Genomic DNA, 17,104 nt, shown 5'->3' on the forward strand with positions numbered 1-17,104 from the left:
GAAATTCAACTCCAACTTTATTAAATGTTTTATCCTCTTACATATCACTTTTATCATCTGTAAAATGAAACAAATGGACTAGTTGACTCCTAAAATCCTTCTTAGCTCTAGATTTCTGACCCTATAGGTTATACAAGGTGCCTGAAAAGTCTTAGAGTAGCTTTAATTTTTAATAGATTTAATAAGATTTTGGAAGATTGTTTGTGTTCAGGTACACACATATATACATATATGATTTTACATATATACATGTATGTACATATATGTGTGTGTTTGAACACATTTACAGAGAAAGAAAAAGATGATAGGTAGATGGAAAGAGAGAATGAGATGGAAGACCAGGCCTCAAGTCTTACCTCTGACACTTACCTCTTGGGCAAGTTGCTTAATGTTTCAGTTCCCCAGACAACTTTCTGTGATTGTAAGCTGCAGAACAAGTATCAATCTACTTTGCTAGAAGGAGATGCCTCATTAGGAATTCCTACATCAATGAAATGGGGTCACGGGATCATAACACTAGAGGTAGAAGGAACTTGGAAGCCATCAAGTCCACATCTCTCTTTTATAGATAAAAAAAAACTGAGGTAGAGAAAGGTTAAGGGACTTGTCCAAGGTCATATAGACCATGATCATAAGGAGTGGGATCATAGGCTAGCATATATATGTATATACATATACGCACATCTCTTTCTCATATATACATACATAACCATTAGTATTGATAAAGGACCATTCCATGACTACTTCTTAAAGAGGGTTATTCACTCAGTGGGCATTACCTCCCTCTAAGTGAGTACCTGAAAAGGCCAGCCTAAGAAGACCAGGGTCTTCCATTGCATCTTGGGTCATCTCCAGTCTTCTGGATAAATATCTGGTCACTGGACTCAGATGGCTCAGGAGGAGAATGTGAGGTTTGTGACCTTGTTCAGGCCTCCCTCACTCAAAACAAAGGTAAGTGCAAGACATGGCATCATTCCTCTGATGCCATGGTCTTCTTCGAAAATGAAGGATGAACAAAACAACAGTACTTAACAACAAACCATATATAGTCCTTCCTCTGTATACTCTGCTAATTCATGTACACACACACAAAGATGCACACACACACACACACACACACATACACACACACACACACACACACACACACGTGTCTGAAAAGTCTTAATGCAAAGGCAGAAAAAAGAAATTGTAATATAGTGCCAGAGAAGGGATTCAAAGCTAGAGCTCCTAACTCCCAGTCCTATACCTTTTTTAGCCAGATGGTTGAAATTTGGGCTTCCTCAGTCACTGTCTCTTCCAGAGCATTATTCCATGATCTTATGACTCAGAACAAGCCACTTAAACAGGTTGAAGGACCAGTAGTTTTTCCAAGTACCCCTCTTTCCAGGTGGCGAGAAATGCTTCAAGGCAGGTCTTGGGCCACTTCTGTGAGGAAAAGGATTTTCTGGAGAATGGATAGGTTCATTTAACTAGGACTAAGCTTCCTTCTCAATTCCTCTACATGGCACCAAAGCTTCAGACTCTGTGGGAGGGACAATCAAACTTCTCTCTTCTTTGTTCTGACTGTCCTGTCACCAACTAGAAGCAACCATAACTTTACTCCTACCTACACACCCCATCCCCCACCCCCACTCTTGCCTTCTTCAGTAGCTTGTCAATGCCCTTAAATCTCAAAGCCCCAGTAGCCTTGCCCTGGTACATGGAAGGCACTCATAAAATGTTTATTGATTGATAGATGAGGTATATCTCCGGAGAAGGGGCTCACTGCTTTGACTTTTAATCCATATCATTACAATCAGGCCTCAGGACAAGAAAATCTCTCATAGTAATTCAGCTCTGACTTCTTATTCTTATTAAATACATCCAGATTGAATCATGAAGACATTGGATCATAGGATCTAGATAGACAAGAGTCTTTAGAAATTATGCAGGCCAAACCTCTTATTCTGCAAATATGAAACCGTAGCTCAAAGATTTTTGTCTTTGGAAGAATGATTTGTGAGAGTGACTTTGGATAGGGAGTGAGTAGCAAAGCTAGGGATTCAAACCCAAGTTCTCTGACTCCAAATTCAATACTTTCCTTCCACTTTATGCCACTTATGAAATAAATTTCTCATTTTTTTGACTATAGATAAGTATTAGCTGACAGCTGAGCTGTCAGTAGGGTCACAGGATGTGCCAACATGTTCTTTGCATAGGTGATGTCCTAGGTACAAGATGGCATTTTCTTTCTTTCCTAGTATTATCAGCAAAGTGGAGAAGACAATTATATATTACACTGCCTTCTTGAAGCAAGTGACTAAAAAGGATCTACTAAGGAATTTTATATGTTTTGCTCAGAATTCTGTGGGGAATGCTACACGGACCATCAAGCTGAAACAGAAAAGAGGAGGTAAACCCCAAAGCACCATGACAGAGATATGGTCTATCCATGTCTACAGGGAAGTGGGTATGAGGTAGGCTTTGTTGTTAAGGAGATATGTATTTCTATTTTCAGCTTCACTTCTAACTAGTAACCCCTGGAAACTAATTTTATTGCATATATTCATTAGGAAGAAAGAAAAGAAATAAGCTTTTATTAAGCACCTACTATATACCAGACACTGTGCTATGTTTTATAAATACTATCTCATTTGTTCTTCACAATAACCCTGGGAGGTAGGTGCTGGTACTATCCCCATTTTACATTTCAGGAAATTGAGACAGACAGAGGTTAGTATTTTGTCTAGGATCACTCAGCTAGGAAGTGTCTGAGACTGGATTTGAATTTATGTCTTGCTGTCCCTAGGCCCAATGCTTTATCTGCAGACTCCAGAAACCAATAGAGCCCTTGTAACAACCTAGACTTCTCTTGAACAAGTGCCAGTCTTTTGAGACGTTGCAATCTACCTAATACTATAGGAAAATTCCCGGGAATAAATGTGTTCAGGGTTTCTGGGCTTCCTCACTCCTCCCAAACATGATAACCATATTATTTTAGAACTGGAAGGGACGTTGAAAATTACCTAATCCCAATCACCTAACTTTTAAATGAGAAAACAGGCCCAGAGAGATTAAATAACTTGCCCCAGGTCACATAGCTATTAAGTGGCAAGTTGAGATCCAGTACCAAATCCAGGACTTTCTGTACATCCAACACTGCTTTTCATCTATTTTTCTCCAAAGAGTTAACACATACAGATGGGGAGTGCTTCTAATGGAGGGGGTTTTGTGAAAATAATTGTAAACTAAAAGGTTCTGTTTGGGAACATGGGTTCCTTTACAATGTACTCTTATGTAAACGTGGTCTTTTCCCTAGAACCTAGTGCTTGCAAGAGTATTAATGGAGAACAACAGCTGTGATTTTTTTCTTCCCAGTACTTTTCACATACATACTATTTGGCACCACGACAACACTGGTGGTAATCCTCCTGGCAAGTGCCTTCATCTATCGTTACTGGGTTGAAATGGTCCTTCTGTACCGAACTTACCAAGCCAAGGATGAAACTCTAGGGGGTAAGTTCTTCAGCCTTAGATTTTCTCTTAAGGAACTGAAGTAAATGGCCAATAGTGAGCAGATGTTTGAAAATGTTCTCTTTGAACTGATGAAGTCCGAGTTCAGATTAAAGAATATATTTTCCTTTTATTTATTTTTCTTGCCTTTTTAATTGCAACATAGTTAAAGTTTTCCATAACATCACATGTGTAATGGATATCATGTTGCTTGTCTTCTCCCTGGGTACGGGAACAACTGTAGAGAACAAAGAATTTGCAATTCATAACAAAAAAATGGATATTTCAAAAAAAAGTTATCTTAACCACTGGGCTATGCTGTTTGAATTGGTAAGATTTGGGGTTTTTTGAGGGGAAATTGCCCTTCATATTGCACCAGCCTTTGTGGGCACTGGCTCAACATGTAATCTAGTGCTACAGCAGAGTATACATAGCAAGAATTCTACCAAGAGCATCTAGTTTTGGCAAGTAGGATCATCCTGGTATATCATTGATTGCATGCAGTTGTCAGCTCTGCTCTGTGTACCAGGGTATTTCTCATATTTGTGAGGGGGCAGCTAGGTGGTACAATGGAGATAGAGCATTGGGCCAGGAGTCAGAATAGACCAGAGTTTATGTCTGACCTCACTTATTATCTGTGTGACTCAAGGCAAGTCACTTAACTCCTGCCTGCATCAAACTGGAGAAGGAAATGACAACCCACTAGAGTATCTTTTCTAAGAAAACCCCATAGACAGTTGGTCCATGGGCTCACAGAGGATTTGACTAAATGACTGAACAACAAGTACTTGTGATAAGTAGTGTATTAAAGTTCTCTAAATAAGCCCACAGAAATTATTCTCCCAAGCTCTGGAGAGGAAAGTTGAGTTCATAATTACTGACAATGGGGTGAGTTAATAATAATACAGTAGGAAAATATTGGATTATCCATAGGTGAACTATAGATTTTTTAAAAGCCAATCTACATCTTCCCTTTAATTCACACTGAGGACTGCAGTGTAGAGAGCACTGAGAGGGTGCTTGTGGAGAGGCTATGCAGATATAAATATTGTCACTAATAAAATACTCCAATCATTTTTTCAGAAGTGAGAGTGTATAGTATAGTGGAAAGAGGAAAGGATTTGAAGTCAGAGGAGCTGTGTTTGATTCCAGGGTCTGTCACTTATTATCTAGACAGCATGCTTCAAATTGTTTCATTTCTCTAATCCTTGTTTTCCTCATCTGTAAAATGGCCACTAGGGTCCCCTTCCAGCACTAAATCTGTCCCATGATCCCACATTTGAATGGTTCTTCAGAAAATCATGTGCTTTTTATTTCCTTATTTCTGGATATCATTAAGGTTAATTTGTGTTACAGATCTTTTTATTCCTGAAAAAGGAGGATCATTATGTTTCTTCTTGCCCTGACTTACTTTTAATTTTAATTAATACTGCTTCTTACTATCTCATCCAGCCTGGAGATACAGGGTTTATTCCATTCCAATTAGCATGAGAATTAATCTGTTAGCAACAACCTCTCCCTGTCTCAGGTCCTTCCCCATTCTACATCATCATCATCATCTCAACTACCAAAATGATTTCCTAAAGAAATTAAGAATCCAACACCTGCCCTGTTTTCTGACCTGAGCTGGTTTGTCCCTTCTTAGCTAACTTAGTGTTCCTCTTTTCTAAAAGACTCACCATATTAATGCTGAACTTAATGTGTATAGCTCAGAACTCCCAAGCTTGAAATCCACCAGTCTCAGCCTCCCAGGTAGTAGTGATTACAGACATGTAGTCACCATCCCAGCATGGGTAATCTCAATCATTGCAACAACAGGTATTTATTAAGTGCTTACTATGCCTTACCTTACCTATGCCAGGTGCTGTTCTAAGCACTTGAGAAACAAAGAAAAAACCAAAAACAATACCTGTCTCAGAGAATTTATGTTGAATTGGGGGAGACATCTATAAATCAGAATGTAAAAAAATAAATGGAAAGAATATAGAGAGTAGCCATAGAGGAGACTGCACTATTAACTGGGACAAGGAAAGGTCTCCTGCAGGATTTTGTGCTTGAGCTGAGTCTTAAAGGAAGCCAGGATTTCTCAAAGTCAAAACAACCAGTTCCAAAGCTTGGAGGAAGGAGATGGGGTATTATGGACAAGGAAAGCCAGTATTGCTAGATTGTCGAGTGTGTGGAGGAGGAAAGAAAGCACAAAGATTGAAAAGGGAGGAAGTGGCCAGGATGTAAAGAGCTTTTAAGGATAAAGGACTCCATATTTTATATTAATGATAAGGGAACCATTGGAGTTTCTTAAGCAGGGTGTGAAATCATTTTGGTAGATGAGTTGATGATGGTCTAGAGTAGGGAAGTATTTGAGACAGGGTGAGCTGTTTGTGATAGTCCAAATGAGAGGTCATGAAAGCATGAATTAGGCTGCTTTTTGTGAGAGTGAAGAGAACAGAGAGTTTGTAAGAAATATTGTGGAGAAAGAAATTATGGGATCTGGCAGCTGATCAGATGTATATTGTGGTCTAGAGAGAGGAATCAGAGATAATATTGCAGTTGAAGTCCTAGTGACTGGGGGGATGGTAGTGTCCTGGACAGTAAGAGTGATGTCTAGAATAGAGGAGATCTTGGGGTGGGGATAAGGCAGAATAATGAGCCGGATATGCCAAGTTTGAAATGACTACTTATAGGGAGCTGACCATCTGACTGCCTTGTGTTTTCCATACTCCAGTGTAAATGCCAAAATTCATAACAGGGTAAAATATAATCTTCAAAAACCTAAAGAAAAAGTAGAAGATAATAATATTTGTTTATACAATGCTTTCAAGTTTTGTAAATTACTGAACATATATTATCTTTAGTTGATCTTTACAATAACAACTCCCATAAACAAGCAACATCTCTTTGATGCCAGAGGTTCAGGGAGATTAAGTGACTTGGTAAGAATTACAGAATTAGTAAGTGCCAAAGGTAAGATATGAACTCAAGTTCTCTTATTTTTAGATTGAGCCTTTTCCCCACTAATTCATACTATTACTTAGATTATTTCTATTATGTAAAAAAAAAAATTATAGTCAAAAATATGAGATTGCAGTATATCAATGGGGCTGGGGGCAAGGGGATGCAGATTTCATTTCTTTTTGTTGTTCAGTTTTTCAGTTGTGTTTGATTCTTTGTGACCCCATTTAGGATTTTCTTGGCAAAAATACTGGAATGACTTGCTATTTTTTTTCTCTCCAGCTCATTTTACAGATGAGGAAACTGAAGCAAACAGGGTTAAATGACTTATCTAGGGTTACATAGTGTCTGAGGCTAGATTTGAACTCATATCTTCCTGGCTCCTGTCCAGGTACTCTATCCACTGAACCATGTCACCCCATCACACCTGGGCTTTGTAGTTTCAGTAACTGGTTTTAAAACATGCTTTCAATTCAACAAATATTGTAGCATATATCTTAGTAGAAACCTAACTACACAAGCTCCTGACTAAGATAATTATGGCACAAAAATTATTTCATAGTTTGTAAAGACAAGTCAGTCAGCTCTAAAAAAAAAAAAATGGCTTGTTTATTTAAGTTTAAGGAAAATTTCTACCTCACTTCTCCTCATTTTCTCATCTGTAAAATGAAGGAATGTGATTAAAAACCAAATGATAGTAAGATCTCTTCAACTCTTAAATTCTTTGATTTTTTTCCTTTACCATCTAGTCCAATTTCAACGTTATGTTTTTAGAGTAGTAATACAGTGCCCTCTGCTGGAAAAATTCAGAAACTTTCTTTGAATTTCAGTAAATCTATTCAAGTGTTTATTAAGTACTTTCTATTTACCAGGGCTACGTGGTGCAGTGGATATGTGCCAGGCCTGAAGTCTTCAAGACTTCAAAAGAAAGACTTCACATTTGGCCTCAGAAACTTACAAGCTGTGTTCCCTTGGGGAAATTACTTAATCTTGTTTGCTTTAGTTCCTCGTTTGTAAAAATGAGCTGGAGAAAGAAACGGCAAATCACTCCAATATCTTTGCCAAGAAAGTCCCAAATGTGGAGAGTCCGGCATGACTGAAGCAACTGAACAACAATACAGAAGACATTCATAATTAGGAGATAAAACATGAAGATCCACCAAAGAAGAATTGAGAAGGCTCAGTTATGCAGATAGGAGGAGAAAAAGAGGGAAAGGTTTTACAAAAGCCCAGAAAAGAAAAATATGTAGAAAGAGAGGGTGGCAAACCATATCAAATGCTACCGTAAGGTCAAGCAGGATGAGGCCTGAAAAAAAGCCATTGGTCTTTGCAATTAAAATATCATTGGATGTTTGGGAGTTCAATCAGTCAATTGGCCAGAAAGCATTTATCAAAAAACTACTACAATAAGAGCTAAGGGTAAAAAGACAAAATCAAAATGCCCTTTAATCAATTACATTCTAATGGGACAGACACGAATATGTAGGTACATGTAATTTAGATGCAGAGTAGATACAAAGGATAAAGAAATAAAATAAAATTGAAATAAAAAACTAAAACAGATACAAGATAATCATAGAAGGGATGGAATTATCAGTTGAGGGTACCAGGGAAATATCCTGCTGAACGTCCCCCTTAGGTTGAGGATAAGGTGGAGAAGGGCATTTCAGACATGGGAGACAGCCAGGGCAAAGGCAGTGGTAAGCATCCTGTTTGAAGAACAAGAAAGAGGCTGGTATAGCTGGATTGTGGAGTGTGGGAAAAGGAGTAATGTTTAAAAAAATTAAAAGGTAGGAAGGTGCCAGGTTATAGAGCTTTGACTGTCAAACATGGCAAGACTTCTCTGTTAGGAAAATCATTCTAGTAGCTGTGTGGAAGATGAACTGGAGCAGAGAAAGTCTTGAGGAAGGCAGACCAATTAAAAGATTGTCATTGTCCAGGATGGAGAAATATCAGTTGAGTGATAAGATGATATTCTAGATTAGAAGGGAGTGAGAAGGGACTGAGAGCAGAAGTGGACTCAGGGTAGATGGTTCAGGGTAAATTAATTTATCTAGACTTTGACTATGAAAAGAAGTAGAAATGGAGAATGCTGAGGTTGGCAGGGTCAAGTAAAGGTTTTAAGGATGGGGGACATTCAGATCTCTTTGTTAGACCATGGGAAAGGAACCAAGGGATGGTGAGAGACTGAAATTGAGAGAGTTAGGTGATGATTGAAAGAACGAGAAGAGAAGAGAGGAGATAAGATCAAAGGATGAAGTTGAAGGATGAACTTTGACAAGGAGAAAGGCCTCCCCTTCAGAGACTAAAATAGATGAAAGAACAGGGGATAATGTTAGGGGATTTTAAAATGAAGAATTAGAGAAAAATAGCTATTGCAAATGGCCTCAATTTTCTCAGGAAAGTTTTAGCTTACTTTTAAATTACTTTAGTCCCTCCCAGCCTGATGTCTTTCTTTTTCTTTGCCTCATTAAAGGGGCCATGTCCTGGCTACTTCTTAAACAGTCTTATTCAATGAATGGCCATTGCCTCACCCTAAGTGAGTACCTGCATAGGCCTTGGCCAAAAGGGACCAAGGTCTCCCAGTGAATCCTGGGTCATCTCCAGCCATCCTGATGAATATCTGGTCACTGGATTCAGGTGGCTCTGAAGGAGAAGTGAGGCTGGTGACCTTGCAAAGCCCTCCCTCACTCCAACCAAAGTCCAGTGCAAGTTGTGTCACCATTTCTCTGATGGCATGGTCTTCTTCAGCAACAAAGGACAAATGCAACAATTTCAAAAGACCTGATATTTCATTGTTGTGAGCACTCGACTCACAGAATCACAGAATTTGAGAAGCAAAAGGCTATATAACCTATATCCAAGAAAGTGGTTGTCCAGCTTTTCTTGAAGACTTTCAAAAAGAGGGAACCCACGACCTCTCAAAGTGAGATAGTATAACATTTCTAAGCCTTAGTCATCCCCATGATTTACTATGACCCGAAAATCCGTCACTCCCCTGTCAACTGTCTGGTGATGAGTCTCTGAACTTAGCTAGTTTTATCCTCACTAAGCTGGCTCACTAGTCTATCTGGTTTCACCAGCTGCATAGTCTGTCTTCAGGTTTATGTTTGGGGCCTTTCTAGCTTGGAAGGACTTGGCAAGGATTTCACTCTGTGGATGGAAGAAGACAAGTTCACCTATACACCTTAATAAAATATTAGATTGGATCTTTAAATTGCTATCAAATTGGGTCAACTGAAACATAAGCAAAGCTTGATGACACTAGGATTCCATTTTTCTGAGGTTATACCATACAGTACCTGCTGAGCTATAGTAATAACTGTGAATAAGCAGAAACCAGGGAGTATGCTAAGTGCACCAATAAAATGTAAATGGACCTCGTGGTTTGAAAAGGAAGAGATGGTCACTCTTCTGGATTTCTCTCTTTTCTAGGGTTTTGTGACACTGCTTTCTTGTGGTCCTATTTCTTATGTATCTGAAGAGTCTTCTCCACTTTGCTGGATTTTTATCCAGGTGAAACCCATTAACCTTGTGGTCCTAAAGGTCTACTATTGCCATTTTCTCTTTTGCCTTGCTTTGTAATCTTGTCAGCTTTCCTGTATTCAATTACTTCTATGGAGATAATTCTAAAATAAATTTATCCAATTCTAACCCATCTCCTGACTTTCAGTCTCACATCACTAACCAACCTATTAGATGTCTCAAATTAAATGTACATAGACATTCAACTCAATTAGTCCAAAACAGAGCTTATTATATTTTTTCAAACTTTCCACATTTCCCAACTTTACCTCCTAATTATCCCAAGCTGTTGACCTCAGTATCATCCTCTACACCTCACTCCACGCTTACCCCTTATATTCAATTTGTTGCTAGGTCTAGTTATTTCTACCTACAAAACATGCCTCCTTCCCTCCTCTGACATAGCCCTGCCTCAAAACCTTCACTTCTGTCCTGCACTATTGTAACAGATTTCTAATTTTTCCCCCTGCCTTTTCTCCACCTAGTTGACAATGTGATCTTTCTAAAGCAAAGGTTTGACTATGCCACGCCCATTACTCAATGAACACCAGTAGCTCCCTACTAATTTCAGGATCAAATGTAAAATCCTTTGTCATTTAAAGCCCTTCCCAACCAGGGTCCTTTATGTATTTCCAGTTTTCTTACACCTTACACTCCCTCCCCCCATGTCTTCTATGATCCAGCAACATGGTTCTTGCTATTTCTTGAATACAACACTCCCTCTCTCAACTCTGGGCCTTTTCATTGGCTATCTCCCAATGTCTGTAATGTTCTCTCTCCTCATCTCCATCTCTCAGTTTCTCTTAAGACTTAGCCCAAATCCCACTTTATGCAAGAAGTTTTCCCAACCCCTTTTCCTACCTTACCATTGATAGTGTCACTCTCTCAGATTTTTTCTGATTTACTCTGTATCTCATATATACTTAAGTGTGGGCATTTTTTATTTCCCCAATTAGAATGTGAGCTCCTTGAGGAGCTTTTGTCTTTTTTTTAATCCCCAATGCTTAGCACAATGTTTCATACATATATACATATATATTATATATATATATATATACTATATACACATATATGTATGTGCATGTATGTGAGCTTAATAAATGCTTGTTCGCTGAGCAACATGGAAAGACTACAGTAAATTATGACAGTCATCATTATAATTAGCATTATCACAATCATCATTATTGAATCATAGACCTAAAGCTAGAGGGAACTTTAGAAGTCATCTAGTCCAAGCCCTCATCTTTCACATGAAAAAACTGACACCTAGAAGGCAAAACGGCTTAACCGAAGTCTCATAGGTATTAAATATCAGATGCAGAATCTGAAGCCTGGTCCTCTGACTCCACAGCCAGAACTCTTTCTACCTCACAAAGCCATAGAGCTCTATTTAATGTATGTCCAAAATATGGTAAAGGAAATAAATATGCTTTGTGAATCATTCGGAATGCTGTAATAAGAGCAATCATACACATATGTATGTATGTATGACTACTTAATATGATTATAGTCTCATGTTTATATAACGTGCTGTAATTTAGCATTTTCTACACATTAACACCAGGAGGTTGCTAATACAAATATCGTTCCCATTTTACAGACAAGAAACTAAGGCTTGGACCTCACACTTACTCTTACTCATCACCATCATCAACTTCATCATCATTTTCTTCATCACTGTTGTTAGATGACTTAGCATGCTCACAAATTTCATGAGGGCTAGAGTAAGAAAACAGGTCTTTCTTCTCTGATGCCAAATCCAATATAATTGTTCTGTACATTTCAAAGCACTTTCACAGCTATTCTCTCATTTGCATATCAAAATATTCCTGTGACGTACATAGGCTTGTATTATCTTCATTTTGCAAGCATCTAAACTGAGATTCCAGGAAGTTAAGTGACTTGTCCCCCAAAGCAAGCTAGGGACAAGGCCAAGATTAAAATCCAGACTACATTACTTTAATTGTGTGTTAGTTTTGCTAGCATACTTTTTCCATAGAGCTTTGAAGATGGAAATTACTATGAAAATAAAGAAGTTTATGGGAGAGAAAAGTGTAGGTATAATAAAAGCCACATAATTATAGGTAATTACTATTATTGCAACCTGGGCAAAATGCCATTACAATGAACTTTAAGAAAGAATCCAAACTGTGTTGTTCTGATTTCTGGAATTTCTTGTGTGAAACTTCACTTTTCAATAAGTAGGCAATTGAGTGGCAATCATAGAAAACTTCATTTTAAAGAGCTGGTGGTGATAGTATTTTATTTTATTTTTTGACATTATAATGGAATTCCCTACAATGGAGTATGGCCTATAATTAACCCCTTATAACTTTAAACCAATACTGACTCACAAAATTTATCAACTAAGTGGTACTGTGGTTAGGATGCAGGGGCCTGGAGTTAGAAAGACCTGATCAGATCTGGCCTTAGACACTTAGTAGTCATGTAATTCTGGACAAATCATTTAACCCTGTTTGCCTCAATTCCTCATCTGTAAAATGAACTGGAGAAGCAAATGGCAAACCAGTTCAGTATCTTTGTCAAAAAAGCACTCAAAGAGGTCACAAAAAGTTGGATATGACTGAAAAATGACTAAACAACAAAAAAACAACCTCCAAAATTAAGGAAAATGTTGGATGGATCAGGTAGTGGTAACTAAGGTTGGTAGATTCCTTAAGCTCTGCAATTTTGAGCTATAGGTAGCTAAGCTGATCACACTAAATTCTGAATCAATGTGATGAATCGCTGGCAGCTTGCATTTGGAAGGAGGAAACTAAACTAGGTCAGAAATAGAACAGATCAAAAAGCTCCCATGATGGTCAGCAGTAAGATCAGACCTGTAAGCGGATACTGCATTTCCAACCTGGATTAAACTCGGAGATACGATTTTACTTTCTTTTAATTGAAAAAAAAGAGTATTTGGGTGAGATATTTAGTTGCTATCTGTCATGACAGTGATGGAGGCAACAGAGGAGTGCTATGTGCATCATTAGATAACAAGCATTGTTATTTATCTAATGAATTAGATAATTAAATAATGTAAGTATCTGGGTCAAACCCTAGTGTGAACACTTACTGGCTAGTCACATTACCTCTTAGAATTTCCTTACCCCTAAAATGGGAAGATCAAAGCTAATTTATCTCACAGAGTTAGTGTAAGATAAAAAAAAAAAAAAAACCTAAGGAAACCTTTAAATCTACCAACATAAAACCCACTATTATATCTGAACAGAAAGTAAATTATTAGTTTTTAATACCATCTCTCTTCTCACATATTTGCCTTTTCCTTCTTAATAAACTGATGAATTCAGTTACTGTTTTCCAACAAACTGGAATGATTGGTTTGTGTTATGACAGAATCCTGAAATGAGATTTGCTTATTCACCTCAAATTCAAGCATTCACCTACATTTAAAAAGTACTATGCCCTTGGCATGGAGATTTGTACGTCTCATGATTTCTTTCTGAGAGAGGTACCAGATGTGCCATTTTCAGGTGAGGTCCTTTACCAAAGCAAATCAAGAACTCTTCCACCATTTATAGTCCAACAGAGAGCATTAAAGGATGAAATGACTTGTCCAGGTTCACACAGACAGTGTATGTTGATGGTAAGACTTGAACCCAGATCTTTCTAACTCCAGGCTAGCAATATTGGTGATTAAATGAGCATATCGGCCTTTTAAATATTTTCGGCTAACTTGTTTAGTCATTTTTCAGTTGTGTCCAATTCTTTGTGGCCCCATTTGGGGTTTTCTTGGCAAAGATTTTGGACACATTTCCTTCTCCAGATTATTTTATAGATGAGGAAACAGAGGCAAAAAAGGTTAAGTGATGTGCCCAGGGTCACAGAGCTAATAAATATCTAAGGCTAGTTTTGAACTCAGGAAGATGAGTCTTCTTGATTCCAAGCCCAGCACTCTAGCTACTATTCCACCTAACTAGCCCATCAATTATTAACAAATTTACTAGTGGTAAATGAATTTATTATTAACTAGTGACTGATATAGTAATGTGAAATTTGCAAAATAATTCATATATATGATAATTCATATATATATATTTGATAAATGAAATCAGTACATTAATGCACACTTTTTCATGTACCTCATTTAAGCATATGGATGTATCTATTTTATATGATGGACAGCTAGGTGGCCCAGTGAAAAGAGTACTGGCCTGGAGTCAGAAAGACTCATCTTTGTAAGTTCAAATCTGGCCTCAAGACACTTGCTAGATGTGTGACCCTGCACAGGTCATTTAACCCTGCTTGCCTCAGGGCCCTCATCTGCAAAATGAGTTGGAGAAGGAACGGCAAAGCACTCCAGTACCTTGGCCAAGAAAACCCCAACAGGGATCATCGCAAGGAATCAGACAATAAAACAACATGTCGATGATACATGATGTTAAAATAGAAAATGGATTCAGCCCCCTCCCCCCCCCTTTTCTCCCTTATCAGATAGAAAAGAATTTGATGCCTTTGTGTCCTATGCTAAACAAGACTCCTCTGATAGCCTGGACTCTTCGTCTCTGAATGAGGAAAGCTTTGCATTGGATTTACTGCCTAAAGTGTTGGAAAAAAAATATGGATACACTTTGTGCTTGTTTGAAAGGGATGTGGTCCCAGGAGGCGGTAAGTAGATAGAGGTAGAGTTTCTTTCATTTCCTGGGCATCCGTGCTGTTTGTTAAGCACACTCTGGATTTAACGGAAGATACTGAGACCTCTGATGCTTGTGCTGGTGAGGGATATCACAGAGTATACGTTTTGAAATACTTGTTTCTTTTCCTCCAGCTTACACAGAAGATATTGTGACAATCATCAAAAAGAGTCGGAGAGTCATTTGTGTCCTGAGCCCCAGCTATGTGAGCAGCCCCACTGTCTTTGAATTGCAAGCCGCAGTCAATCTTGCCCTGGAAGACCAAACATTGAAACTCATTTTAATTAAATTCTCTCCCTTCAAAGAGCCACATTCTTTACCTCACCGAGTAAAGAAAGCCCTTACTGTACTTCCTACCATCACTTGGAGTTCAAAATCAGCTCCTTCAGATTCCCGATTCTGGAATTGCGTTCGCTACCATATGCCCGTGAAAAACCATCGCCGATTAGGAGAGAAAAGATTCAACATTTTTCCAAGAATTTTCTCATGAAAGAAAGAAAATTATTCACTATGAGAGAAACCACTGGGAGGCGCTACTGGCTCAAGGAATGGTAATGTTAGAGGAGCTGCCTGCTTCCTGCCTACCCAAGGGACTGCAGGAAATACATTGGAAGTTTTCTTATAAGTCAATGCCAGACCTGTGGGTACAGCAGCAAGCTTAGGACAGCACTGTACAACCTTAGGCTTCCTTCACTGGAAAGAGTACATCCCCCAAGCCCCATGCTGCCCATCATCCAAGGTTTCTTGTACCTGTGTGACTTTAGGCAAGTCAGTCACTTGAAAACTTTGTGAGCCTGATCTTTTCCCCTCCGATATGGGAGTGAATCCGACAGCAGAAAAAGGGATTACAAAAGTTCATCTATGTGCTTTATGAGCAAATATTGTCATTTACAGTGGTTAGTGGATACACTGTATTCATGACTTTCCTTCATCTGTTCACAAAATCAAATAAAGGCTTTACATTTGAAATAATTAGGACCCCAGCTGAAGGTTTCTTGGCAGTTACGGCTCATTGCTCCATTGACAGATCTAGGGTGTTTGGAGGGAAGGGGTGTGAATGAGGAAGCAGATTGGTACGACCACAAAACAGATGGGGGTGACCACAAGGAGTATGGACTGGGATGGCCTTAAATACCCAAGCTACTGTAGTCATAAGATAAGCAGCCAGGAGGGCAGATGTGAATAATAGGGAGACAGCATGGTGGAGTGAAAAGGACTAGAAATAGAAAGGTGGAAGTTGCAGTCTCAGGTTGGAAGCCGCTAAACATCTCTGGACCTCTTCATCTGTAAAGTGAAAGTAGTGTTATGTAAGCACAAAAGACACTTCTACTCCTGAGATTTGATGATTTCATGCTTGGGGAGACCAGGAGTCAGAAATGAAAAACAGAGGAAGGCAGCAAGGGTATGCTGGAGCCAACACTCAACACTTTGGAAAAACGACTTATTAAATTTTCGTTGTGGGTATTTAAAACTTGGAAATTGGGAAACACTATACACATCAGGACTGTGTTTAATATTTTGCTTATTTTGTAGATTTAATAAAGTAATGGAGAAAATGTTAATAATGCAAATGAAACTTAAAAGTGTGTCCTGTGTACTTTTTAAAAAGAGATCCGCTTGTTAAGTACCATTGGGTCTGGGATTCAGGCAAAAATGTGCAAAAAAAATGCATAAGACATGCAGATGCTAGGCAAAGAGTTTGTCTAACAGAGGCAGGGCATCAGCAGCAGTAATAATTCATTTCACTTATATAGCACTATCTAATTTACAAAGAACTTTTTCATCATTTCATAGGATCCTCAGAATAACACTGAGAAGTAAACAGACTAGGGTTTCATGGAAGGGAGCTCATCGATTAATCAACAAACATCTAATACGTGCCTACTGTGTTCCAGATTGTGTGTTAATTTCTGGAGATACAAGGGCAAAAGTGAAAAAATCTTTACCTTCAAGGACTTTACATTCTATACAGTGAGAGAGAGAATAAACAAATGAATATGTACAAAGGATAGAAACTAGACCACGTTAAGTTGGAAGAACTGGGGGTGTTTAGCCTGGAGGAAAAAAAACATTAAAAATTCAAGTATTTAAGTGGTATAATGTGGCAAAAAGGATTAGACTTAAAATTTCTTTTCCCCAAAGGACAGAAAAAAGGAGTACAGAAGTTTCAAAGAAAAATATCTGTTTAATGCAAGAAGAAAAAATCTAAAATAAAATAAATTTGTCTTAGAATTATAGTGTAATGAACTTGCTGAGAAGTTGGTGAATTCTTTTCACCAGAACTCTACAAGCAAATGCTGGATGGATAACCAATAAATAAAGAGGGGGTCTTTGTTCCATCATGTGCTGGTCCCTGAGGACCCTTAGAATTCTGAGATTGTGTGATTCCAATTTTACAAATCAGGCTCACAAAGTTTTCAAGTGACTGACTTGCCTAAAGTCACACAGCTAGTAAATGAAAAGCCTAGAAAGAGAAC

The 17,104-nt window shown here is 38.3% G+C and overlaps 1 protein-coding gene across 1 annotated transcript in view; it reads left to right on the forward strand.

The window, feature by feature from the left end:
• The window catches only part of IL18RAP (interleukin 18 receptor accessory protein), a 28,875-nt gene extending 12,662 nt beyond the window's left edge, over positions 1-16,213 (forward strand). Inside the window, exons 7-10 of the mRNA XM_072621728.1 lie at positions 2,244-2,395; positions 3,361-3,498; positions 14,428-14,601; positions 14,762-16,213. Coding sequence (XP_072477829.1) covers positions 2,244-2,395; positions 3,361-3,498; positions 14,428-14,601; positions 14,762-15,117 — 820 coding nt within the window. The 3' untranslated portion in view covers positions 15,118-16,213. The remainder of the gene's footprint in view (positions 1-2,243; positions 2,396-3,360; positions 3,499-14,427; positions 14,602-14,761) is intronic.
• The last annotated feature ends 891 nt before the right edge of the window (positions 16,214-17,104 follow it).

Source organism: Notamacropus eugenii, chromosome 6 (genome assembly GCF_028372415.1).
Source record: "Notamacropus eugenii isolate mMacEug1 chromosome 6, mMacEug1.pri_v2, whole genome shotgun sequence".
Taxonomy (NCBI): domain Eukaryota; kingdom Metazoa; phylum Chordata; class Mammalia; order Diprotodontia; family Macropodidae; genus Notamacropus; species Notamacropus eugenii.